Genomic DNA, 27216 nt, shown 5'->3' on the forward strand with positions numbered 1-27216 from the left:
CAGTAATCAAAAGTTTTGCCAGCAGAGGAAAATAAATGCCAAAAAGTAGATAAACTACCGTACCTTAAAATCGTCCAGACATATTTGCCAGGATGCAACACTCCCGCTCCTTCCCCACATGCAGACAGTGTATCCCACTGAGCATGTGCACAGTAGGTGCACACTCTTATCAAGTGTTTAGCAATATTTCTTATTTTATTTTTCAGAATAGAATCAATTCAACAACACCCCAATCCCCTACCATTGATTATACACTGATTATACACTAACAATAACCAATATACCAATATTAGATGGCCAGGGAGACATTTTTACTAAAAAATAATGGTTGGAATGGATTCAGCACCCCTGAAAACCCCTAGTTAGACACCTCACAAGTTCATTTTAGACTTTTATTTTTTTAAATATCTTTCACCCAAGCCCTCTGGGCTCCTTAACTTTGATTGGCTCTCCAGGATTTTCCACGAGGATTTGGGTTTGCATTAATTGAGAGGTGCTTTTAGACACCTATAAGAATACATTGGTGAAGAAAGCTATTGGTAGTACATTTTTTCACAGATGGTCCACACATATTGCTAAAATTCCCTAACTACATGGAAAGTTTGCATGGCCGAGAGAAATAGTGCTTCACTATTCTTTCAAAGCATTGTTCTTCATCTTCCTCTTTTGTGACTCTAAGTTTTCCAACAAGTTGTGACACATGCAGTTTGACAATGAACTACAATGTCTGAGGACGTGTATGTCAACACCGGGAGAGAGATGGAGATGGAGGAGAGAGGAGAGAGAGAAGACAGAGAAGAGATAATAGAAGATATCTATCTCACTCCAGACGACCAAGACCCCATCTATGAGACTGCAGACGACCTTGACTCTGGGAAAAAGCAGGATGCTGGACAGGACAACACAGCACAAGAGCAGCATGGAGGTAAAAACTAATATATAACTAATATACAAAGGTTAACTAACATATATATGGGTGTTACACAAGGACAGTGTAGTGGTGTCTGGAGAGGTTTGCCACACAAGTATACCATCACAACTAGTTAAAAAGTGTTACTTATTTTAGATATCTTAATTTGGGACAAATCAATCCTAAAGTGAGTGTGATGATGAGTCTTGTTGGTGTCGTACGTTTTTCAGGCTCAAAGCAGAATCGCTACATAGCTGTTGCAGTGTGTGTGGGGCTGCTGTGTCTTCTCCTATTGGCTGGCATCATTATCCTGGTCATACTCTGTGAGTAGCATTCTGTAAACACTATCTTTACCTTTGATGGATGTTGATTGAAATACTTTGGGCTCTATTGTGAGGCAGGTGGATTGGTGTGAGGCATGCAGTGGACAGGGCAAATTTAAAATGTCTGTATACATGTACTGTAGGTGGAGTGCCTTGTTTTTCCGTGCCTGCATGTTTGGTGTGTCAGGGACTCATTGTGCACAACGCTTTGCATTTCAGTCCAGTCCAGTGTACTCAGAGCATACTCAGAGCCTACAGCCCAAATTATAGACAACATTTCTCATGGACAAAACAAATAACTGCTGTATGGACCTCCTAGACCAGGTCTGTCAATATGGTGGCCCACGAGCCAAATACAGCTTGTGAAAGTGTCCAATCCGGCCTGCGAGAATATGTGTTGAAGAAGAACAGTATGAATCTGTATCTGATCCCAGGCCATTCTCTTGTTTGGTGTCTGCCTCTACTCCTGCAGTAGCATGCAGCTTTGTTGTAGGCAGACTATAGAAAAGAATAGACAACAGTTATTGTAACTTCACGCCTCCAGTCTCCCAAATGTGCATTCGTCAACCTGTCTATCCCAGAGTGAGTAAAGGTTGGTCTCAGAGCTACGCAGTTCATTGTCTCCGCCAGGCCGAAGGCATGGCGAGAGAGTATGTTTTACCCCCTGTCCGTCCGTCCGTGTGTCCGTGTGTCCGTGTGTCTGTGAACAGCTAATCTCTGGCACCGTTGGCTTGATCGCAGCGAAACTGTGCACACCAGAGCAGAACCTCTGCCCCAAAGTTTTCACATGGGCCTTTTATAGCGCCACCAGGAGGCTGATTTGTGCAAAAGACATTTTTGGACAGTACTCCTACAGATTTTATCCAAACATCACGCAAATCGGTGCACAGTATCTCTATAGTCATGTGATCAACACGGATCTGCCTGATTTTCCATATTCCATCCTGATTGGCTAAGGTTGGCTTCCAAAGTTTGCAGGATTGGTCCATTTTGAACTAAATGCCTCAAATCATGAACGCAGCTTGCGATTTATGTGAAATTTAACACGCATGTTCCCATTAGGCCGAGGAAGAAATGCCATTTGAAAATGTTCAAATCAGCCTCATGGTGGCGCTATAAAAGGCCGATTTGTGTTTTTAACTATAACTGCACCGATCTGCGTGAAACTTTGCACACATACTCCCTAGAGGCCAAGGAAAAACATCTGCCCTGCATTTTTCACATTAGCCTTTTATAGCGCCACCAGGAGGCCGACTTATGTAAAACTTTTTTTTTTGAGATTAAGCCTTCACATTTTATCCAAATTTCACGCAAATCGGTACACATGATCTCTATAGTCATGTGATCAAGATGCATCTGTTTGATATTTCATATTCCATCGTGATTGGCTAACATTGACATCTAAAGTTTGCAGGAGTGGCCCGTTTTGAACAAAATGCCGCAAATCATGAACACAGCGTCCAATTGTGGTGGAACTTTGCACGCACATTTGCACTACGTTGAAGAACAAACGCCACCCTTTTAACATTGCCCTATTATAGCGCCACCAGGAGGCAGATGTTTCTTTTTTATATTACTTTTAATTTTGTCCAAACATGCAAATCAGTACACATGATCTCTATAGTCAAGTGATCAAGATGGATCTGTAAATTTTTTTATATTCCATCCTGATTGGCGAATTCCGAAAATTGCTGGCCCACAATAACCTACCTGACCTGGCGGAGACCTGTGCTCCGAGGAGCACTTTTTCTAGTTTCACCTCAGTCTGTCCCCCTATGGCAACATTATGGTAACTCTTGCTATGCATCCCATGTCTATAATGCATTATAAGCATATACTTAAAATGCCTTATTCTGCTTTTAACCCATAAATAATGCTTCATAAAAAAGTAATCATGACACATTTTAAAGCATTCTGTACAGTGACTTTTAAGGTCAAGTATTATAATACTTCATGAGAGGACGCTCATGTTTTTTGGGCAAGGGTCATAGTGATCCTATCATAGTTGTAATACATTATAATAATCTTATAATGTAGCTTAATCATTGTTTCATTCAATCATTACATTCCTGAAGGCGTAGGCAGACACTGTTTGTGTTGCTCTTTCATACATTTAAGGCAATTTATTTTACTTGAATTAAAGCACCCAATGACTACTATTTTAATGCGTGATTATAATGTCACTATAAGTGACATTCCACCCACTGATAATACGTCTGATCCTTCCTGCCTCATCATTGGCTGCAGGTGCTCCACCCTGTTGTTATACATCACATGTCTGTCAATTTGATGTATGCCCAACCCGCCATGTTGTTGACTGCTCTTCATGCCAGTTCACCTGTTTCCCAAAAATAGGGCCCTCTGTATCTTTGATGTCAAAGGAAGATAACTATCAACACAACGTTGAATGTAAAACTCATCAGTTTGTTGATTCTCCTTCTTACAGATGGTGCGTTGATTAAAGAGAAAAACAATCTGCAGTCCAGTTTTGATCAGACCAGACATGACAAAATGACCGGACTGAAAGACCAGTGGAATACTAGATTTGACATGTTACAGACCAGACTCAACAACATGACTGAACTGAAAGACAAGTTACAGACCAGACTTAACATTCTGACTGAACTGAAGAAGATTCATTGTGGTCAGTGAGACAGCACTGTTTTTATACATTCTTATCATGTTGTTCATCATTTGTCATTAGTCTGAGCGCGTAAAGACAGTTTCCAACATTATATTTTGTTGTTAGAATCACATGGATTCACATTTGGGGATGGTGTGTGTTATTACATCTCTACTGAGAAGAAAACCTGGGAGGAGAGCAGACAATACTGTAGAGACAACCAAGCAGACCTGATGATAATAAACAGCAAAGAAAAACAGGTGAAGTGCGTGTGTGTGTGTGTGTGTGTGTGTGTGTGTGTGTGTGTGTGTGTGTGTGTGTGTGTGTGTGTGTGTGTGTGTGTGTGTGTGTGTGTGTGTGTGCGCGCGTGCGTGCGTGTGTGTGCGTCCAATAGTGTATGTTGTAACCGATTGTATTAAGTACAGATTGTGCTTCACTAACCAGCTGCTTTTCTGTCCAGGACTTGGTTGTCAGAGTCGTTGTTATAAACCAGAGGGTGTGGCTGGGATTGACTGACAGAGAGACAGAAGGAGTCTGGAAGTGGGTAGATGGAAAACCACTCACCACAGCAACGTAAGACTTTACTTTCATGCTTCTACTCTTCATTTTAACTACATTTTTTTCTGAAAAGACAATTATACTGTATCTGTAGTCTATTTCATTATCCTGTTCATTTACATGATACCTATAATAAAAATTAAAAAAAAGTTGAAGTCATGATTAAAAACACTAAACAAGATTTTTTTTTCTGAAGGTAAAATAATGAATGAAATGTTTATACTTCTATAGGTACTGGCGCCTTGGTAAGCCTAATGACAGAGATGGCACAGAAGACTGTGTGGAGTTTTGTATTGGAGGATGGTTCGGCAATGAAGGATCATGGAACGACCATGAATGTTCTCTCAAAAAACAGTGGATTTGTGAAATAGTCATGTAGTAGTATACGTGGTGTGATGGTAGGCCTACAACAAACACATAAACTGTACATGCAATGGTTTGTGTTGCTTGTGGTTAGTCTGCCTTGCAATTCTATCCAATATGCACTGTATATTACTTAACCACTTAAACCCTATTCTTAGTCAAACGCTCCAAAGTTACAATTGTACTTTGGACCACTTATCTTTTTCTGTGTACACTAAATCTCTTCACGATGTGATGTGAGCTTGTAGATCTGCTATTTTGGGAAATGTTCTCCCCAGAATAGGCATGCTGGGGTTCAAGAGGATCATTTATATTCATATTTTCATTATTTAGTTAAAGGGGAGAGTATGTAATGTAACATGTAATAAAGGAATAATAGCCATCTGTTTCATTTTAAAACCAGATAGATAGATCAACAAAGTGTTTTACATTCTGTGTTGTATTGTAATGTAACATTTATAATTGTAAGGGAATAAAATATTCTTTTCCGTCTTTTGCTGAATTAACAATTCATTGTAGAAATAAAATAAAGTAAAAATAAAATAAAAAATAAAATAAATTAAGATACAAAACCTTTCTGGTCCTCTCAAAATCTCTCGACAGGAAATGAAAAACTGTTTTTACAGTTAATATACAGTACTGTACATAAATATAGTATCAAACCCATGATAATCCACAAGGATTGACAAAGCCTTTCTTTAGGTCTTGAACGTACCCCATGGGCTGGCTGGTGGAAACACAGCCTAGGCCCTAAGGAGGCCCAGTTTTCAGCCAAGCATCAACCTTGGGCTAAGGGTTAGGGCCAACCTTTCAAAGATTCTTAAAACTGAAGCTTGGTCAATGACGAGGCCATTGTGTTACATAATTCACTGAAGAATATTCGTTGGCAATGTTTTCTGTGTTTTTAGCTTTCAGAGAAAACGTGAGAGAGTACGATTTTGACTTAACAAAATACATCTAAAATATTTTGTGGAAAATATATTTACAAGGTACAAAATATAGTTTACAGTATATTTTTGTGGATTATTTTGTGTAGAATATTTAAATCATAATTTCTTATAACTCATTATCATGACCTCCCCAGTGTGATGTAGAGTGACGACACTAGCACAGACTCCCAATGTAAGAATGGAATGCGGAAAATCTCAATGAGGAAGTTCCAATGTTTGGAACTACAGCCCATAGCAGACGCTTTGCGGCGAGATCAAAGCATGACGGAAGTCTCTATCTCTCTGTGGGTCTGGACCTCCCATGTTGGCAGTCGATCGATCAACTTCGCCTCAGCTTGTGCTTCCAATGCAATCATATTTTTTTTTATTTTGTGTTGCATGCAAGTGCAACTGATGCAAGTAACAGACAGGGGTCATCACCATGCCAGCTTGTGACGGACATTTTGATCAATGTTAGATTTTTGTCACGGACATACAAAATAACTGATCAATAATTTGACCAGAAACCCAAATTATGCTAAATGCTAAATGTAAACTAATAGACTCGTAATGTGCCGTAGTGTCTATGCCAGTGTTTTACACATTTTAAAACTATCAGACTAGTACGTCTGCATAAACATGTGTGTGTGTGTGTGTGTGTATATTTTTGGAAAAAAGAAAGACGATCTACAAGCTCACAGCGAAACACATTTGTCGTGAGTGAGTAAGAAGGTTAGAACAGGGGGGCCCCCTTTGTGCCCCAACAGTTTCATTGGGCATGAGATCTTTCAGTTCCTTAGTTTATTCATTTTTCTCAGTTCTCTATCTGACGGAAAGGTCTAGTCAAATGACGTGTGGTTTGTCCGCAAGTGTCTTTCCAAGTTCTCTTTCTTCACCATCACGTGCAGTTCTAGCTGATGAGACAAATACTTACAGTAGAATAATGATGAGAGAGCTCTATCCAGTTCCATGTACAGTATGGTATACAAATACATATGGCTGAGATTTCAGTTTCTTTTTCTCATTTCTCTGTCTGCTGGTCTAGTGACGACAATAGATGACACATTGAGGTACTCTTCTTTTATGTTTCAATGTAAAATATCACAAAAAAATGTAAAACATTGTCGGGGGGCCCTATAAAAAAAGCAATGCCATAATGAGACACACACACACACACACACACACACACACACACACACACACACACACACACACACACACACACACACACACACACACAGTGCATGAATCCAAACATATATGGGTAAAGGAAGTGAAAATCACCCGACGTTAGTGTTCTATAGAGGTATGTACTGTTAGGTGCCACAGAAGAGCTTCATGCCGGTGGTTTCCAGGGGACAAGGCAGCAGCAGTGGTGAGTGTCTCTGTTGGCTCTTCAGCAAACCAGTCTAAAAAGCTGCATTTTCCATGTAAAATAGCGTTAGTGCAGTGCAAATCAGTATAATACTGCATATATGCTAATGTGATGGCTGTGTGTGACATATCGTCGAAAGATATTAAGCATTTGTACACAAGAACATACCAGTGTCTAAAGCAGCCTGCAGGAAGGCCTTCAGTTTGATTAGCTCCTCTTCAACCATGAGCAGCTTACATTTGCAGCATACCAGCTCTTCCAAAGTGTCATCATGGTCCCGTTTCCGATTAATCTGTGCTATGCTATCTTATGTATAGATTTATGTGTGGGGCATCTGAGTCAGTAAATTACATCATTGCTGTCATAATTAACCCTTTACGTAGTTCTGTCAGGTTCTCCTCTAGACTGTGGGACCATTGGCGCACTTGTCTGTATGTTCGAAACTGAACATGGTGGAAGTCTTTTTTATTGCATTTCTTATGTTATTTTTATGTTTTGTATGGTGTTTTTATTGTGATATGGATCCCCCTTGGGTCTGAAATAAAGATTGAATTTAATTGAATTGGCTATACAGTAGTATAAAGGGTTTGAGTGGTTAAGAGAAGCCGTGTTCTCTTCTGTGTACTGCAGCAAAAATATCTGTCACTCCTGTTAAGAGTACCTTTTCAACAGTCCTTGATAGCCTACCTTTTGTTTATGTTGTGATTAAGATGCTCATCTCTGAAACAGCATCTAACCCAGTAGATCATACTATCCAATTTAATCCCACCAGAACCTTATCTGATATAGTATTTCCTTTTCAGTTTTCCTATTCTCTCCTATAGTCTACTTGCCAGCCCATAGACCCCCATTGTGAACCCGGAAATGTTGAGTACACCAAGGTTTTATGTTAGAAATGTTGAGTATGGGTCCCCAGCATGTGGAAACTGCCGGATGCTAACTTGCATATGTTGAGCAATTTTCAGAATTGGCGTAATTAGCTTTTATTAGCATAATCACCTATATGGATAATATTTCAGCATTTGTGCCGGGCCTTAGGGATATTTTTGCGCTAATCAGTCTTAAATGCACCAAATTTGGCCCAGATGTAGCCCAGGGCATGCTCTAATGATTTAGCTAGGGCGCCCGAGCGGGCGACCTTTGAGGTCGCCATAGCGGCCAAATCCAAAATGGCCGCCATGTAAAACGGTTTTGGCTGTAACTTTTGAACCAGATGAGCTACAAATACAAACTTGGTGTCTATTTCATGTTTTTTGACCATTGCGAACACATTGGAATGCTTATCATTACGATTGGGTGTGTCTGGAACCCTAATTTGCATATTTCCAAGATGGCGGCTATGTGAAAACGTTAACTTTTGACAGTTTTGGCAAACTTAGTGTCTATTTTATGTTTTTTAACACTTGGGGTGCCAGAGTTTTATTAAATAAGTGTACGTTGAGTGCCTGGATTTTTAACCATTTTTTAACCTTTTTCAAGTAGTCACAAAATATTTTCAGTGATCACCGTCCTCACGGTGATCCCCTAAAAACATTCGGTAATCCGTTCCATAGTTGCAGCCAGTTGAAAATAGTCAAAAATACATTGTAAAAAAAAAAGTACACAGGAGCAGAGATACAGGCTTTTGAAGTCATAAGTTAACCAGGAAGTGGATTAAGGTCTAAATCTTCGAAAATGATATCTCCTGGTGCTGTGAAAGAAAAAAAAAAAATATATCACTATCCCCAAAAAGGTATTCAACATTTTCACCCAGAACACTTTTAGGAACAACCTTAATAAGCAACCTTTGTATGTTACACATATAATGTATTTGAAAGATGAGTGAATGGAGTGCAGCACATTCCTATTGATATAGATAGGAGTATTTGAAACAATCTTACAATTAATGCACAAAAACTGTACGTGCATACGTGGGCTGGGCGTATCAGTATAGTATAGGCATATATGGAGATCCGGTTGTCCAGAACCGCTGATCCAAACGATATGCCTCTCTCTGAAGACGGGGGGGGGGGGGGGGGGGGGGGGGGTGGCCGCAACTGTGGGTGCCGCAACTGTGGCAATCTTCCTGCATTGTCCCGGTGCCTAAGAAAAGTCGCACCTTGTGACTACAGGCCAGTGGCTCTGACATCAAAGAGCATGAAGACCTTTGAGCGTCTGGTACTGAATCAACTGAGACCGATGGTGAGTGAATACCTCAACCCCCTTCAGTTTGCATACCAGGCGGACATTTGATGATGCCATCATCTACATGCTAAACAGGGCATTCACACACCTTGACACCCTGGGCAACACAGTCAGAATCATGTGTTTTTACTTCAACACTATCCAGCCACAACTGCTTGCTGAGAAGCTTGCGTTGATGATGTGGACCACGGCTTGGTGGCATGGATCACAGACTACCTCTCGGGCAGACCGCAATATGTGAGACTGCAGGGTTGTCAGTCGGAGGTGCTGGTGAACAACACGCTGTCCCCAGGGCACAGTGCTGTCACCTTTCCTGTTCACCCTATACACATCTGACTTCCGATCAACTCCAAGACATGGCCCCTACAGAAGTTCTCAGATGACACTGCGGTGGTCAGCTGCATCTCAGGTGACAACACTGTTAAGCACGATAGCATGGCGAAGGACTTTGTGGACTGCAGCGAGGCAAACCGCCTCCGGCCCAATGCTAGCAAGACCAAGGATGATGGTGGTGGACTATGGCCCGACCAAGAGGGTACCTCCGGTCCCCAGCACCATACTGTAAATGCTGAGGTGGTGGAGATTGTAGCCAACTACAAGTTTCTAGGAGTGCACCTGAACAGGTCGTTGGACTGGTCTGACATACTCTAATGTAGGAGCAGGCTGTTCTTCCTGAGAAGACTCCGATGTTTTGGCGTGTGCAACAGGATGCTGTAAATGGCTGGTGAGGAAGGTGGGCTCCGTCGTGGGGACCTCACTGGAGGGGTGGCTAAGGTGCGTACAGTGAGGAGGCTGGACGCTATCATGGCAAACACGTCCCTCTCCCTTCACAAGGATATAGTGGGGCATCCCAGGGTAGATTCACCTACCCCGGGTGGAACTGTTTGAGACTTGGCATGTCTTTTGTGCAGGTAGCTATGAGGATTTACAACGAGACACACGTTGGTCGCTCTGCCAGGTCAACTGTCTATAAAGAATACATCACATGGATGCACCTGGGACGTATCATCAGTGTTGTAGCCTGGGGTCATAGGGTGTTTCGGGTCTCGCAACAAACACCCTCGCCCAGGTGACCCAGCCGGGGTTGATCAAGCCCCAACTTACGTCCCAGGACCCACGGTCAGTCCTATAGGGAAAGACAGGGCCACTCAGTCCGCTTCTCCGGAACTACTCTGCCGGAACTCGAGGAGGCTCTGGCACGTGGAGGGACTAGGCTCTGTGGGTGGCCTCCTGGCCGGGCTCCTCCTTCGTCTCACCAGGTCCAGGACCTGAGCACTGTACCAGATCCACTGCACCAGATCCGCTGCAACACCCCGATCCAAACATCCAAGCAGTGATTGTACTGGTTGCACGGTTTGACAGGACATTGTAACCTGGTGTTGTTATTTTTCTGCATAGTGCAGGATAGTTTGTACAGGTGTATACTTTTGTTCTTTAGTGATGGTGTATCTTATTGTTATTTCTTACCTTTGTATTGCTGTATACATTCCTTACTCTGTATCTGTAACTTTGTAACTCTGACTGCTGTGCTGCCTCTGGGTGACTGAAATTCCCCTGTGCGATCAATAAAGGTATCTATCTATCCATTGTGCTTATATGTTGTCATCTGGACCCCTCATTGTTGGTGAGGCATCCTCACACCCACATAATCAGGTGCTACTGTGAGATCCAGTGTTGCCTCCTTAAGTTAATTTCAAGGACCCCCATAACCCTGAGGAACTAAATGGACCCATAAGGGTCTATTTGGTTCCATTTGTACACTCTCAGAGTTACACACCTGAAAGGGGCCTTTTGGAACCCCCTCAAGGAACCATGAGGGTACCACACTTTGAGACCCACTGGTGTAACAGAGTGTATCCAGTGAGGCAACATGCACACTACTTCTGTTTGACCAGAATGGAACAGAGCCTTCATTCTGGTCAAACAGAAGTAGTGTGCATGTTGCCTCACTGGAAACACTCTGTTACACCAGTGGGTCTCAAAGTGTGGTACTCTAGCCTACTGGCTTATTATCTGTATCAATAGGGATGTGCTCCACTCCATTTTTCTATTGTTTCAATAAAATTGTATGTGTAACATACATAGGTTGCTTTTTTTAGGTTGTTGATAGTGGTCATATTGGTAATAAGCTAATTAGAGTGCTCTAGATAGATTTAATCATTAATCTGAGCATTCCAATGTGTTTCTAATGCTTTAAAAAAAACATAAAATCGACACCAAGTTTGCCAAAAGTGTCAAAGGTTAAGTTATAACTCGTTTTCACATAGCCACCATCTTGGAAATATGCATATTAGGGTTTCAGACACACCCAATCGTAATGATAAGCATTCCAATGTGTTTGCAATGGTCAAAAAACATGAAATAGACACCAAGTTTGTATTTATAGCTCATCTGGTTCAAAAGTTACAGCCAAAACCGTTTTACATGGCGGCCATTTTGGATTTGGCCCCTATGGCGACCCCAAAGGTCGCCTGCTCGGGCGCCCTAGCTAAATCATTAGAGCATGCCCTGGGCTACATCTGGGCCAAATTTGGTGCATTTAAGACTGATTAGCGCGAAAATATCCCTAAGGCCCGGGACAATTGCTGAAATATTGTCCATATAGGTGATTATGCTAATAAAAGCTAATTATGCTAATTCTGAAAATTGCTCAACATATGCAAGTTAGCATCCGGCAGTTTCCACATGCTGGGGACCCATACTCAACATTTCTAACATAAAACCTTGGTGTACTCAACATTTCCAGGTTCACATTCTGGCAAGCGGACTTACTACACTTTTTCCGTCCCAGCTTTCCTACTGTCTGTCTCTCCTGCACTGTCTCAGTCTCAGCTTTGCTTTATGTCTCTCCTACACGCAAATGCACCTGTTAAAAAAAATTAAAGAAAATAAAAAGATTTTCGGGCTCTACCGTAGTAATGGCATTACCCGGTACTGGTAGTTTGTCTCTTGGTTTGTTTATGCTCAACTTTTTCAGTCTTTTTTTTTATGACGGCTCCACTCCAAAAATATCGGAACCAATCGGGTCTTGGAACAAATTTCATGGGCCCATTAGGGTACTAATAACCTTGCGTCACCAGGCTTTCCACCCGAGCAAACACAGACAGTAATGAGCTTGAGCGTGTAGTAGCCAATAGCCATAGGGTAGTAGGCTACTGCTACCGACGCTCACTGTGCCTGGGTCAATCCACTCCAATAATTTGAGGGGGTATATCCATTGTATACGAGCGGCACCCTCCGTCTTTGCAATAAACTACATTTTTACTGAGATCTGATCGGCTCACAGTTTCAGGAGCCAGCCACAGCGTTGGCAACTTACATTGAAATAAACTGACCGATGGAGGGGGGTGCGTTCGTCGCCTCCTCTCCCAATACACAAACCTGTTTGTGATTGACTGTAATGCCTTTGAAGATTGCGATGTTATAGCGAGTGAGGGGGGGGCCCTGAAAATCTGCCTTTGCCAAGGGCCCATTCTGACGTTAACACGGCCCTGTCTACATTAGTTTCCCTCTCAGCTTTTCGACTGTCGGTCTATACTGTCTCATTAGGTGATATATTACATTTTAATTGTGGGATCGCTTTAGCAATCACACTAATGTTATCTTCACTAGTTATTATTGTCTCCGCCAGGAGACTATGTTTTCACTTTCCGTCCCCCCCCCCCTCGGCCAAGCTAACATTGGTCAAGCCTCACATGACACGTGACAATACATTGAAAGAGTGTGCTCTGATTGGCTAGTGAGACGCATGACGTATAGCGGCCTATAAATAGATGTGTCACTTTGAAAGAGTCTGTGTCTCTTTCAAAGTGAGGTAAGACAGGAATAATCACGAAATGGCTGAGAAATGGCGAAGTGACATCAGTGCCATCAGCCAAGCTAACATTTAGTGGTTACATGTCGCCTTTCCGACAGACGGATAGGACACTTTCACAGACAGGACGGATAGGACACTTACACAGACAGGACGGATAGGACACTTACACAGACAGGACGGATAGGACACTTACACAGACAGGACGGATAGGACACTTACACAGACAGGACGGATAGGACACTTACACAGACAGGACGGATAGGACACTTACACAGACAGGACACTCAGGCACTCACTTATACAGACAGGACGGATAGGACACTTATACAGACAGGACGGATAGGACACTTATACAGACAGGACGGATAGGACACTTATACAGACAGGACGGATAGGACACTTATACAGACAGGACGGATAGGACACTTATACAGACAGTGTGTCATGTTACTATGACACAGTAACATGTTCTATTTTTTGTAAGAATTAGAACATAAGAATTAGAACATTCCCAACATTCCCAACACAAGTCTGCTGGCGGAGACTTGTGCTCCGAGGAGCACATTTTCTAGTTATTATTATTATTCCGCCCGTTTTTTGACTAGCAACACCATATTAGATTCTAGCAACCACCCATTATACCCTAGCAACCACCGTTTTACCCTAGCAACCGGTTTTCATCATGTGTCTCGCTAGCCAATCACAGCACGTCCTGCAAAGCTTAGCCTATCAATACTCAATACCATCAACATTCTTAGCGATCCCACACTGTTTCTTCAGGAACAGTACTTTCTAGTATACATTGTTTTGTTCTACAGAATGTACATAATTGTAACTAAAGCTTGTGTTCATTCTCTTCACACCTAAAGCTTTAAGAGAATGAAGCTGACATTTTAACATTCTCTGTTCGTACCAGGAATCAACCATGCCTAAGGGACACATGTTGAAAACTCTGGAGGAGCTGGGAGACGAGGATTTTGAGAAGTTCAAATGGTTTTTGGAACCAACTCATAACCTTAAACTTAAAGGATTCAAGCCAATCCCAAAGTCCCGCCTGGACAAAGTTTCCAGGATGACCACCGTTGATCTGATCATACAGACCAACCCCAGTATAAAAGTTGAGATCATGGTGAATGCTCTGAAGAAGATCGACAGGAATGATCTAGCAGAGAGTTTTGCAGAAATACCCAAAGGTAGGTATAAAGAGGGTAGACATGTTTACAAGTAGGTGTTGTATTAAAGCACAACAGGTGCAACCCACACACACACACACACACACACACACACACACACACACACACACACACACACACACACACACACACACACACACACACACACACACACACACACACACACAGTGGTGTAATGGTAAAAAAAAATATGGCGGAACGGTATTTGATGTCACGTGAGCGCACGTGCCTACACAGAACAGCTGATATAGTATGAGAGTCAACTCACGACGAGACCAGCATAAGAAAATATCTTCTTAATGACCTTAATGTGTGATTAATATAAATACCTGAGGTGGAAGAAGATTGTTTTCCCGGAGTTGATGGTGCCGGGTGTTTCGACCGGCAGAAAGATTAAAGTATAGCATGTTGGCTTCAAATGATGCAGCATTGATGCTCAAACCTACAGTCATTTTCCTCTAAAATGATGACCTACATGTCTTGTTTTCAAGTCCTGGTGACATTATTTTATCTGTTTGCAGATGTCAGTGATGTTCCAGAGACTTCAGGGAACAGTGCAGCTTCTTCTGAGGGACCAAACAATGGTAATTTATTTCAATAGGATTCATTAAACTCTCTGGGTTGGCTGTGTAGTGTTTTGCCCCACACACAAACACACACACACACACACACACACACACACACACACACACACACACACACACACACACACACACACACACACACACACACACACGCTCGCACGCACACACACACACAGCCTATTAAAAAGCCATGCCATTCAAAAATAAAGAATTTCCTGAATGTGCTTCCACGCACTTTGCCTTCCCATGTCAGTGTGTGTTTATAAGGCAATGCGATCCTGTGCAGGGTTTCCACTGGGCCTTTTTTGGGCCGGCCGGACTGGGACCAAAATTCGGCCCTGGCATTTTGGCCCAGACCAGCCCACCACAACCGGCGCGCAGATAGCAGATACTATACCGCCCCACTCCGTCGAGGCACATTTGGCCCTCTTCACTTAGGCCACCCAGCCCAAACATTACCGTAACTAATAATTGGGCCGCCCCGGAAATGACCGTAATGATCCTAAAACGGGAGCAAAAATAATATTTATATCACTGGCCCAGCAGCCCACCGGGCATATGCCCGGTATGCAATATGCCCAGTCCGCCCCTGGCCGGCCACCATGACTGGCAAGATCAAAAAATTTCAGCCAAAGAATAAATTAATCGGCCATAATATAATAAACGTCATGTGGATGTTTGCAGATACGTGCATGAGCAGTGAGCCACCCAACTGATCATTACGTTAGTGCTGCCCTTTCCACTTTATCCTGTTGTTCCTTTGCATAGTTTCCTATGTAATCCGCCATTCAGGTGTCGCTTGTCAAAAAGAACACAGCTCTGTCATACAAACTAGGCTGGATATGTTTGGGGATCTCGTTCACCTTAACGTACGTACGCAAACACAATGGTTTCAGTAGAGCACGTAGGAGGGGTCCACACGCTGCCCCCCTTATTAATTTTTCTAGTGTGGATTTTTGGCATCCATAGGACTTCTAAAATAAAGACAAAACTGTCCAAAATGTGTGTTTTTGTTTTTAATATTGTATTACCCCTATAAGATTGCTGCCGGTGAGACTGTGGCACGCTCAAATGTTGATGGAGTCCAAAGGTAGAGATACCATTTCATTCTATACAACCTTAGGTTTCCAATGGGATCAACCTTGTCATGCTACCATGTCGGGAAAGGGGCTAGTAAATACCTAATGATTCGAAAAGAAATGGCGAGGGAAAAGGAGCCATAACCATTTTCCAAATGGTTCCTTGACCTGTCACCTGAATATGTGAATGGAAATGGGTTATGTGGGTACCCACAAGCTTCCCCTGTACAGACATGCCAAATATATGCTAATCTCATGCAGTTTGGGGCAATAAACATGTAGGTTTTTTTGCATGTGTATAAATATGCAATTTCCGCTTGAAAAATAAATACAACACCAATAGCCTACTGTAAAATGGTTCTGGGTTTGTGATTCTGAATATTGATGGAATTGTATTTTTCTAAATTCTTTATTGCTGCAGAGAGCTTGGGGGTGATGAATCGGAGCCGAAGCTATGATGAGTTACTACATCCTACTAGTGAGTAAACCTGAATTGAATCAGAAATGTTTTGCTGCTTTATTTGTATACATTTGATATTTTTGTAATACCTACAAGAATATTTGAAGTTACTACACAGCTCAGTAGTTGTAATGATTGAATGTGATACAGCTGTACACACTTGAGCTACAAATCCTAGAGGTTGAGTCAGGTCCAAATGACTCATATTTCCAACAATATATAATATAATAAATCCATGACATATATTTATTTTCAGTATCTTTATTAACTCAATAAGGACATTGTCTCGTTTCAATTACTTCACTTATTCTTGTAGTAACAAAATTATAGGCAGTGGCCACTGCCTTTCCAGATTAACAGACAAAACGTGTTTGGGACATGATGAATGCAAATGATTCTATAATATAATACAATAATTTAAAAAAAAAGCATTTAGTTGGTTAAATTTTCTTTTGATGGATGGAAATAATGAAATCATCAGAAAAACAGCTAACGCACATCCTCCGTTCTTTGGTGCTGAGCTTAACTGTAGGAAGAACAAAGCGGGGCTCGCAACTCACTTTTCTAAAGCTCCAAAGGCTTATTTCTTTATAACAAACAGCAGATAGTATACAACGTTTCGACCCTTTCAGTCTTTTTCAAGTATAAACAAGAAAACAGGAAATTACATATTTTTAAACCAAAATTGAATAAATTGGTTATCAGCCCCACCTGGTGATCAGGGGCGGTACCAAGAATTACATGATTTATTTATAAACATTTTTTTTTTTTTTTTTTCATCTTTTACATTTTTTTCTGGATTTTTTTTAGAAAATGTTTTGGAAAATATTTTTTTAGAAAAAACATTCATAAAAAAAAAGTAGTAGACATAACTCATTAGACCTACAAACAGGCAACAGTGCACAAAGCCCAATAGTCTTGGAAGCCACTAGCTGTTCCCTCGTTTAAGGGGACAACAAGGTGATGTCCATGACCAACTAACCTCAAAATTTCCTTTGAAAAATACCCCTTGAAAAACACTTTAAAAAATATATATATATTTTGACCCGGTCCAGATGGAAACAAAAAGGAACAAGCAAAAAAGTAACCCAAAATTAAAAGTTTTGAAGACTACATATAACCAGCTCCCTCCATTGGCTTATTTATAGATAAGGCCTCATATCAAAGTCCTCATTGAGTCCTGTTGGTGCCATAGTTTTGAGATAATGGATCCACCATACTTCCCTCCTCAATAGTACGTGCCATAAATCCTGAAGGGGGCGTCAACAAGTGTCATTTGGTAGCGGTGGACATCTTTGTGGGGTACAAACAGGTTGACTTAGCCCCTTTCGAGACCCTGTTTAGCTTTTCTGTATTTGGGAAGGCGGTATCCAGGGTCCCTTGACGCTCAAACCACTCTCTCTCGTACTCGCGGCTACCACTGTCTGGTCTCGGGCAAATATCTCGTCGCTTAGAAGTTGCAGAGATTTCTCAAATGTACCCAGAACTGCAGTAGTAGGTCGCAGAAAGCTGCATTAATCCACCCGGATTGGCGTTGCTGTTAAACATTTTTAATCATTTTGTAAAATGTAACTCTTTTTAATTTTAACTTGATTAAAAATGATTAAAAATGTTTTACGTAACGCCGATCCACGCAGATTAATGAATTAGTGATAGAAAACGTTTTTCTGTAAAGTGACACTGAGCACATCATTTTTTTTTTGGGGGGGGGGGGGTATTAAAAGATGTAATTTCCTGTTTTCTTGTTTAAACTTGAAAAAGACCGAAAGGGTCGAAACGTTGTATACTATCTGCTGTTTGTTATAAAGAAATAGACCTTTGGACTTTGGAGCATTAAAAAAGTGAGTTGGGAGCCCTGCTTTGTTCTTAATAATGAAATCATCCCATCAGACACCACAATTGACACCTCATTATCAAAATAAGTTAATATACCATAAAACTTAACCATGTGCTTAATCAAAAAAAAAAATCACACCCTGTGTGAAGGAAGCGGTGCCTTTGGGGCGGGGCTTAACTCATTTCAGTTCATCCCTATTGGTGGTCTGAGTCCACTTACCAAATTTGTACTTGGTAGCATGCTGCAAACTGGAGTTATAGCTGTTGAAAATCCCGTGCTCATCCCGGGCTCATACGGGCGGGCGGACATAACATACGCGGGGGGTCCCTGGACGGAGGGGGCGGGGGGCTTCAGCAATTCATGCTCGTCCCTATTGGTGGTCTAAGTCCACATACCAAATTTGGACTTGGTGGCATGCTGCAAACTGGAGTTATAGCTGTTGAAAATCCCATGCTCATCCTGGGCTCATACGGGCGGGCGGACATAACATACGCTGGGGGTCCCTGGACGGAGGGGGCGGGGGGCTTCAGCAATTCATGCTCGTCCCTATTGGTGGTCTAAGTCCACATACCAAATTTGGACTTGGTGGTATGCTGCTAACTGGAGTTATAGCTGTTTAAAATCCCGTGCTCATCCCGTGCTCGGACATAACATACGCTGGGGTTCCCTGGACCCCTCTTTGATAGCCAGTGGCACGTGTGGCCAATGAGAGGAGAGTTGGCATAGGCAATCTCCAAGTCCGTGTGTGTGTGTGTGTGTGTGTGTGTGTGTGTGTGTGTGTGTGTGTGTGTGTGTGTGTGTGTGTGTGTGTGTGTGTGTGTGTGTGTGTGTGTGTGTGCGTGTGTTTGTATGTGTTGCTTCATCCCGGGCACATACGGACACACACACAGACACGGTGTCACGGCCAAATGTAGAGCGGTTGGCACCGCTAAAAAGCATGACTGGTAAATTATGAATTATGTCAGCAGTGATATAGGATATTTGGCTTGTCAAATATGAAAGAAGACCCAATACCCAATTTCCTGGGGAGCTTGTGTTTGGTTTAAACTTTAGTAAATCACTCTTGAGTACACTTGTCTCCCTGCATTAATTCATGTTCGATGAGTTCAGCACACTGCTTCACAGTGGGGACGATAGCCTAAAGGCCTTCTGTACAACAATGATACTACTATTAGGGCATGCATTCGGAAGGAGATTTGCGCTCTACTGAGCGCACCGTTTTGGTTTTCAGAATGCCTTGTTCATTTTTAAACTAATTTTCTTTTAACATTTTAAATGTTTTTTTTACTCTTGTTTTTTTTGTAGCTTCTGGACTCAGGATTGTGCTTCTTGGGAAAAGTGAGAGGAAAAAGGTAGCACTTGGTAACTTCATCTTGGGGAAAGGTACTTTTTGGTATCAAGTGGGGAACAGGTGCTGTGTGACAGATGTTGGGGAGTGGAATGGAAAGTCAGTTAGAGTTGTGAAAACCACAGACCTCGCCAGTCGATCAGTAGATTCACTAAGACAGGAAATGGAGACGTGTGCATCTCTTTGTTCACCTGGACCAAATGTGATCCTGCTTTTATTGAAACCCACTGAATTCACTGAGGGAGACAGAAACACGCTGAACATCATCCTGCGTTTGTATAATCAAGAGGCCTTTAACTACTCAATGGTCATCACAACATATGAGGGGCATGAAACAAACATCTCTATAAAACAGACCATTGAAGACTGTGGAGGAAGACATTACAGGATACCTGAAAATAACCGTTCTTCACTGATGGAGAAGATTGAGAGCATTCTGAGTGAAAACAGAGCATATCTCACCTTAGTTGAAGGTCCAAAGTCCAACCCTCCTTTGAACTTGGTGCTGTGTGGCACAAGAGGAGCTGAGAAGATTGCTGCAGCCAACACCATTCTGGGTCAGACGTACAGCCCAAGGTCTAGTTCTTCTACAGATTGTGTGAAGAGACAGGAGGTGGTGTGTGGGCGCTGGGTGACCCTGGTGGACCTGCCTGCCTTGTATGAAACATCTGAGAAGGCAGGGATGCATAATGCACACAGCTGTGTGTCTCTCTGTGATCCAGAGGGTATCCATGCCTTCCTGCTGGTGGTTTCTGATGGTTCCCTCACCAATGAAGATAAGGGAGAGTTAAACACCATCCAGGGTGTATTCGGCTCTGAGATCGATGACTTCACCATGGTTCTGCTGACTGTAGAATCAGATCCAAACGCTACAGATTTTGCCATAGACACAGGCATCCAGCAACTGTGTCAGAGCTGTGGAGGCCGATGCACTGTCTTCAACCTTAAGGACAGAAAACAAGTTCCTGAGGTGTTGGATGCTGTAATAAAGATGAGACCACAGGAGGGGAAAACACTCTGCTTCACAAGAGAAATGTTTATCAAGGCCCAGATTGAGAAGATCATACAACTGAAAAATGACATCGCCAGACTCCAAGATAATGTTGAGTTTAAAGAAATCTCAGGTGATGATAACAGCCAGAGCACAGATTGTCTTAGGATGGTGCTGATAGGGAAGACAGGCAGTGGAAAAAGCTCCTCAGGAAACACTATTCTGGGTCGGCATGTATTTGAATACTCATGCTACCAGTCATCTGCCACCAAGCGTTGCCAGAAAGAATCTGGTGAAGTAGATGGCCGTCATGTTGTTGTAGTTGATACACCTGGTTTGTTTGATACAACTCTGTCCCATGATGAGGTTTATGAGGAGCTGACAAAATGCATGAATCTGCTGTCCCCGGGGCCTCATGTCTTCCTGCTGGTGTTACAAATTGGCCGACTGACACAAGAGGAGAGAGAGACATTGAAGCTACTCAAGAAAGTCGTTGGAAAGGATTCCAATAAGTTCACGATCATTCTTTTCACAAGAGGAGACGAACTTAAGAAAAAAAATGTGTCCATTGAGGAATTCATAAAAGAGGGTTTAGATGCTTCATTTAAGAACCTGCTTGATGACTGTGGAGGAAGGTACCACGTCTTCAGCAACAATGATGAAAACAACCGTAAACAAGTCAGTGATCTGCTGATGAAGGTTGAGAACATGGTGGAGGTGAGTGGTGGGGGATGTTACACCACAGAGATGTTCCAGAAGGCTGAAGCAGCCATTCGAAAAGAAATGAAGAAGATTTTAAAAGAGAACGATGAGATGAAGAGAGAGATGGAAGCCCTGGCAAGAACACATGAAGAAGATAAGAAAGCAATGAGAGGAGAGATGGAAGAGCAGCAACGTGAGATTGAAAAGGAGAGAGAAATACGAGAGAAGCAACTGAAAGAAAAGGAGGAAAAAATCAAGAAAGTGGATGAGGAGAGGAAGAAAGAACAGGAAACAAGAAAAGAGAAGGACAGAATAAGGAAGGAAGAGGATGAAACAAAACAAAAGGAGTGGGAAGAAAAGCTGGAGGCCCTGGAGAAAGAGAAGAAAATAGGATATGAACGCGAGCAAGAAGAAATGAGAAAACAACGAGAAAAATGGGAGAAGGAAAGAAAAGGATGGTGGGATAAAAGATACCAGGAAGATGAAGTGAGAAGAGAAGAAGAACGACAGAAAATAAGAAGACTTCAGGATGAATTTGATGTGGAAAGAGAAAAACATGAGAAAAAAAGAAGAGAAGATGAAAAGAGACAACAAAAAGAGGGAAAAGTACGAAAGGAAACGGAGAAAGTTCATGAAGAAAAACTGAAGATGATGGAGAAGAAATATGAAGAGCAGGCCAGAAAACAAGCTGAGGAGGCCAATGAATTCAAAAAACAATACGAGATGCTCTTAAAAACAAAATGTTTTGAACTGACTGCGATGGGAAGGTGCGTCATATTATGAGATCATGACGTAAGCATTCAAAACCATCTAGATGGTCGATATTTTGTCCAAGTGATTTTAACATATTCATTAGTCAATCACATGATTTGATTGTGCATTACATTTTACTTTACCTTGCTTTTTCTGTCTAAATGTCCGGACCGGGACAGAAATTCAGGCCGGGATTCATACACCCACCCAGACTACCCGGGAGGCATGCGACCCACGCACTGCATACTGCACGCACACACTTGCACACGGGCATGCACGCATGTCCACAACCACACATTACAAATGAAGTTGTGAACAAAATCTTCAGTCTAGGACAATCTCAATTGGTTAATACAGGTCAATATCACAATTATGTAAACATTTTGCCTTGATTCCAATTAATGAACAATTATGGTTTTTTAGCACAAGCACAATGTTGTTGTTGTTGTTGTTTATTTTTTAATTGCCCAGCTTTTAAGTTTTCACACATTTGACCAAAACAAGCACAACAGCTGCAACCATGCATATCATATCCAACACACCCAGCGTTCACATTTGCATTGGCCCAATTATACATGACAAACTGACTGTGTAGAAAATGTTTGATTCCTCATTTGCACAGATTTGAAGCTATTTCTGTGAGATGGGCAGTTGTGTTATGTGTACACTATGGCCAAGCAGCCTATGTATTAAAATAGCCTCAATGCATATTTATCTTCTTAAAATGGCAGTAACATATCACATACAGTACTATTGATTCATATTTTAGCTGCTCTCCCTCCACCTCTCTCATAGACTAGGTTGATTCTGTTTACAACAGTCTTAGGGTGGGGCAGAACGTGAAGCGAACTAATCATGTCTTGATTCTTCTTTAAAAAACAAAAAAGGAAAGAATAAAAGATGATTGACATTGACAATGGAATTGGTTTACTAAAAGATAAACAAAGCCAGATCAATAGCTTTTGAGACATGGACAGAAGCGTGATCTGCTGTTAAACTATCTGCTTAAAAGTTTTCTATTGATCTAGTTAAGTCTGGTTAAAGGTTTTGTAATGATCTTGTTAAGTATGGTGACATTTCTGTTAAACTGTTTGGATAAAGATTTTGTATTAATCTTGTTAAACTGTCTGGCTAAATATAAAAGCTTTGTATTAATTCTGTCAAACAACCTGCTTAAAGGGATATTTCACTTTCGAAACAACTTTTGGTCATTTTATCATCTACTCAGGTTTTTGTGAACCCGCCATACAGTTTTTAAGTTGATCGATTCAGTATTTAGATATTTGATATTCATTTTATCAGACACGCCCCCTTCCTATACAAACCCATTGTAACTTCAAACTCCATTTTAACCATTTTAGATTCATCAAAAACACCCGTCCTTGGTTCACCCGTCTCCTACCGCCCCCCTAATACATGAGGGGCCGTGTTTTTTCAATTACATTTTTCATTTATTTTTAATATTTTTTTGGGAAAATGAAAAAAAATTAATATAATAAAAAAATAAAAATAAATAAATGAAAAACATTATCGGAAAAACACGGCCCCCTCACGCATTAGGAGGGCAGGGTGAGTCACCAGAACCAAGGACGGGTGTTTTCGATGAATTTAACATGGTTAAAATGGAGTTTGAAGTTATAATGGGTTTGTATGGGAACGGGGCGTGTCTGATAAAATGAATATCTAATATCTAAATACTGAATCGAGCAACTTAAAAACTGTATGGGGGGTTCACAAAGGCCTGAGTAGACGATAAAATGACCAAACGTTTTTTTGAAAGTGAAATATCCTTTAACTGTAACTGCTTTTCCTCCTTCACAACAAATAAATAAATGAGTAAATAATAATCAATAAATAAGAAATGCAAACTGGTTCTCTTGCAGTGCTCATCATTTTCATACACAACTTATCTTTATTCAATTATAAATAGCTATACTTGCAGGAGGGCCCTATTTTACCAAACATTTAAAAAATCATGAACGCAGAGTGTTTGTATAGAGTGTTTGTTCAGAAACAGGGGTCTCCCTGTCTCTTAGGCTCTTTAATGAAAAGAAAACATTTTCAAGGTGGGTTACACATTTCCTCCAGTCAACCCATTTATCTGCTTTAATTTGTATAGTGTTCCAGTTCCAATGTTGACTGCTTATTTATTTGTTTCATCACTTCCAATTTGACTTGTTTATCGTGTACCCTGTATGAGTTCTCTCTCCTGATTGGATGAAATTGGTATCCTCACCTGAAAATGTATATTTTCTGTTTACTAAACAACTGTAGAGAAACACTCTATAGCAGGGTATCTCCAGCCAATACTGTATGGTCCTTTAAATGAATTGATCACATTACTGTAAAACCACAATGGATGCTGAATACTTTCAGAATTATGTTGATTTAAAGTTGTTATTTCTTGACAAAAGCTACATCACAGCATTTTCAATGGCTATCAACATAAAATAACACAACATATGTATTCTGTGTGCAGTTTGTCATCACATTACAGTCTTATGTTTTATTCTATCACTTAGTGTCATAACATATCCTCAGCCACTTTACCAACCTCACACGGGTGGGTAGTAACTAACAACATTTAATCAAGACTACATAATCACATTATGAAAAATAAGTCACTATATTCAGCTCAGATTATGTTCGAATTTTTTTTTAATTAGATTACACTGTTGAGGAAGCTTGAGTACATCTTTAAACACCGTCGAGACAATCTGGGTTTGTCAATCCAGATCTCTGCTATCCCAATCCACAAGATCTACAGATCTACAACATCTACACAAGATCTACAAGCTCACAATGCATCGCATTGCAACAGGGTGTGAGATATATTTTTGTGGTTAAACATTTATAAGTCAAATGTTCTTTTCATATTGACATTTTATAATTTAATACTTTAGAAAACAAAAGGCATGTTTATTTGTATTTGTATAAATTAAATGTTCCCAAATAGAAACTTGAATCAAATATTTGAATTAATTTCAAGGTTTTACGCTTACGACAAATATGGGTCAAAATATCTGTATTGGGTGATCTAACCAAGTGGTTTAACCATGGGGTTTAAGTGGTTAAATTGATTTGGTCTGAAGAGGGGAAAACATGCCCATTTACAGCCTTTTCCCTACAAATATACATCTATTGGACATGTACCCTCAGTTTGGCCTTCTGCCCAACACATGACATGACCTAATGCTACAGTGGCCTTCATGCCCCGCCCACACTGTCCCCAAATGATTGTACCATTTCCTCCTCTACTTACAATACTTACAATACCAAAGGCCTAGCTGGCCATGTGGCCTTGCCCCTGAAATGATAAAATTCCAGGCCTGCCAATATCACTTATACTGTATAATCAATCACTTATCGCTGGGATGAGTGATGCATGACATGGACATATCGTTGCTGTCGGGCAGAAACCTTGTATCTCCATATTTCAACTTTTTGTTTTTGTTTCGTGTAAATGAATGCCCTACTTATACAAGGCTGTCGCGCAAAAGTAGCAGAAACAGACGATCTACAAGCTCACAAGCTTGTAGATCAGCTATTTCCACTATTTTGGGAAATTTTCAGAAGTGGAAGTGGTTAAGTGTGTAAGTGGGTTTTATAATTAATGAACCCATGAAAGGTTTTAGATAGATAAATACCTTTATTTCAATCGCCCAGAGGCAGCACAGCAGTTAAGAGTTACAGAGTTACAGGTATACAGAGAAGGAAAGTACTGTGGTATACAGCAATACAATGCAAGAAAAACAGTAAGAAGCACTGTCAATACAGAACAACAGTACACAAGTGTATACCTGTACAACTATCCTGCACTACTATCAGTGCAATGCCAATCAAATAAAGTGTCCATTTCAGACAGTGTTCACAGTGCAATCAGTTCAATAACAATACCATAAAAGTTTAATTCGAGGTCAGAGTCCTCGATACATCTAGTCCAAGTTAATATTAACAAGAGCTTGTAACAAATAGCTCCTTCATTGGATCCATACTGTAGCTGACACTGTGTGACTGCAGTTCAACTACTACAAGACATTCAACAATTACATTTAAAAGTCTACAGACAAGGACCATGGATAATCAGGAATTGTGACTGGTAAGGACTGTAGCTGGAAGCTGATGGTGTTACATTATTTAGTACAATAGAATTGTATGTCATGGAGCAACCGGACAAAGGCTGTGAGTATCTCCGCGTGGCTCACTAACCATTTATTTGATTCTATAAAAAATTACCAAATGGATGTAACATTTTATTTAATGATATCCTGGATACAAGCTTGGTTCTTACTTTTGTCAAGATATGCACATATTCTTTATGTTAATAATGTGTGCAGAGTTCTAATGTTTCTGAATTTTCTCCAATGAGAATACCTTTTATGTTCATATTGTATTTTTCTTAAGGGATCTTCCCCACTGTCCCTCTTTATGTACCAACACGGTCTCAATCCAACTCAAATACAACAGCAAATTCAGTAGTGCAGGAACCAAGCCCCCGTAATTAGGACATACCCCTGGGGTAGAACAAAATGAGACACTGTTTTTTCATATCTTTAAGATACTGCAAACGTTACTGCAATTATTATTATTATTATTTTATTTTTTTGGGGGGGCTATTCTGCCTTTAATTGTATAGTACAGTGGAGAGTGACAGAAAATAGAGAGATGGGGAGTGACACGTACGCAGCAAAGGTCGTCGGGCTCAGGAATCATTAGAGCCTAGTTGTGGTATGCGCCTTAATCACTAGGCCATCGGTGCCCCTATATTACTTATATTACAGACGGAAATAGCAAAAAGTTAACATTTCTGAGCAATATTCACTTGTAATTTTGGTCCTACTCTTTTATAACAAAACCTGACCTTGTGTTTTCGTAACTTTGGCTTGCCATCTAACTATCATTAACATCAAACTATTGACGTTTACGGCAAAAGTCATAACATTCTTCAATAATGTTTCACACCAATCACATCATATTTGTACAGGTAGGACCCCTATACCCCAAAGCAACCAGAACAATATGTCGACATAGGCTTGCATTGTGAATCAGCAGGGTTCTATTGCCTCTTAGGCCTTGTTAAAGGCAGAAATATCAAAGTATTTTTCCGAGTTACTTCTAATCCTGATCTATTAATAACGTAAAATGCCAACAAATACAACAAAATGACTTCTTAATAACAGGGAATAC

At 41.0% G+C, this 27216-nt stretch overlaps 2 protein-coding genes across 2 annotated transcripts in view; both read left to right on the forward strand.

Annotated features, from left to right (window-relative positions):
* Positions 1-700: 700 nt before the first annotated feature.
* LOC311037987 (C-type lectin domain family 17, member A-like) lies at positions 701-5102 on the forward strand (the record flags this gene model as incomplete). Its single annotated transcript, XM_084047282.1, has 7 exons — positions 701-737; positions 830-925; positions 1141-1233; positions 3680-3877; positions 3983-4116; positions 4317-4429; positions 4646-5102. 7 exons carry the CDS (start codon positions 701-703, stop codon positions 4791-4793), a joined length of 819 nt encoding a protein of 272 aa, XP_083903408.1. The 3' UTR covers positions 4794-5102.
* An 8930-nt stretch (positions 5103-14032) lies between these two features.
* LOC311038361 (GTPase IMAP family member 8-like) overlaps positions 14033-27216 on the forward strand; it is a 58598-nt gene continuing 45414 nt past the window's right edge. Inside the window, exons 1-2 of the mRNA XM_084047844.1 lie at positions 14033-14275; positions 14797-14859. Of these exons, the coding sequence (XP_083903970.1) occupies positions 14155-14275; positions 14797-14859 (184 nt within the window). The 5' untranslated portion in view covers positions 14033-14154. The remainder of the gene's footprint in view (positions 14276-14796; positions 14860-27216) is intronic.

Source organism: Gymnoscopelus microlampas (genome assembly GCF_963454915.1).
Source record: "Gymnoscopelus microlampas genome assembly, chromosome: 21".
Classification (NCBI taxonomy): domain Eukaryota; kingdom Metazoa; phylum Chordata; class Actinopteri; order Myctophiformes; family Myctophidae; genus Gymnoscopelus; species Gymnoscopelus microlampas.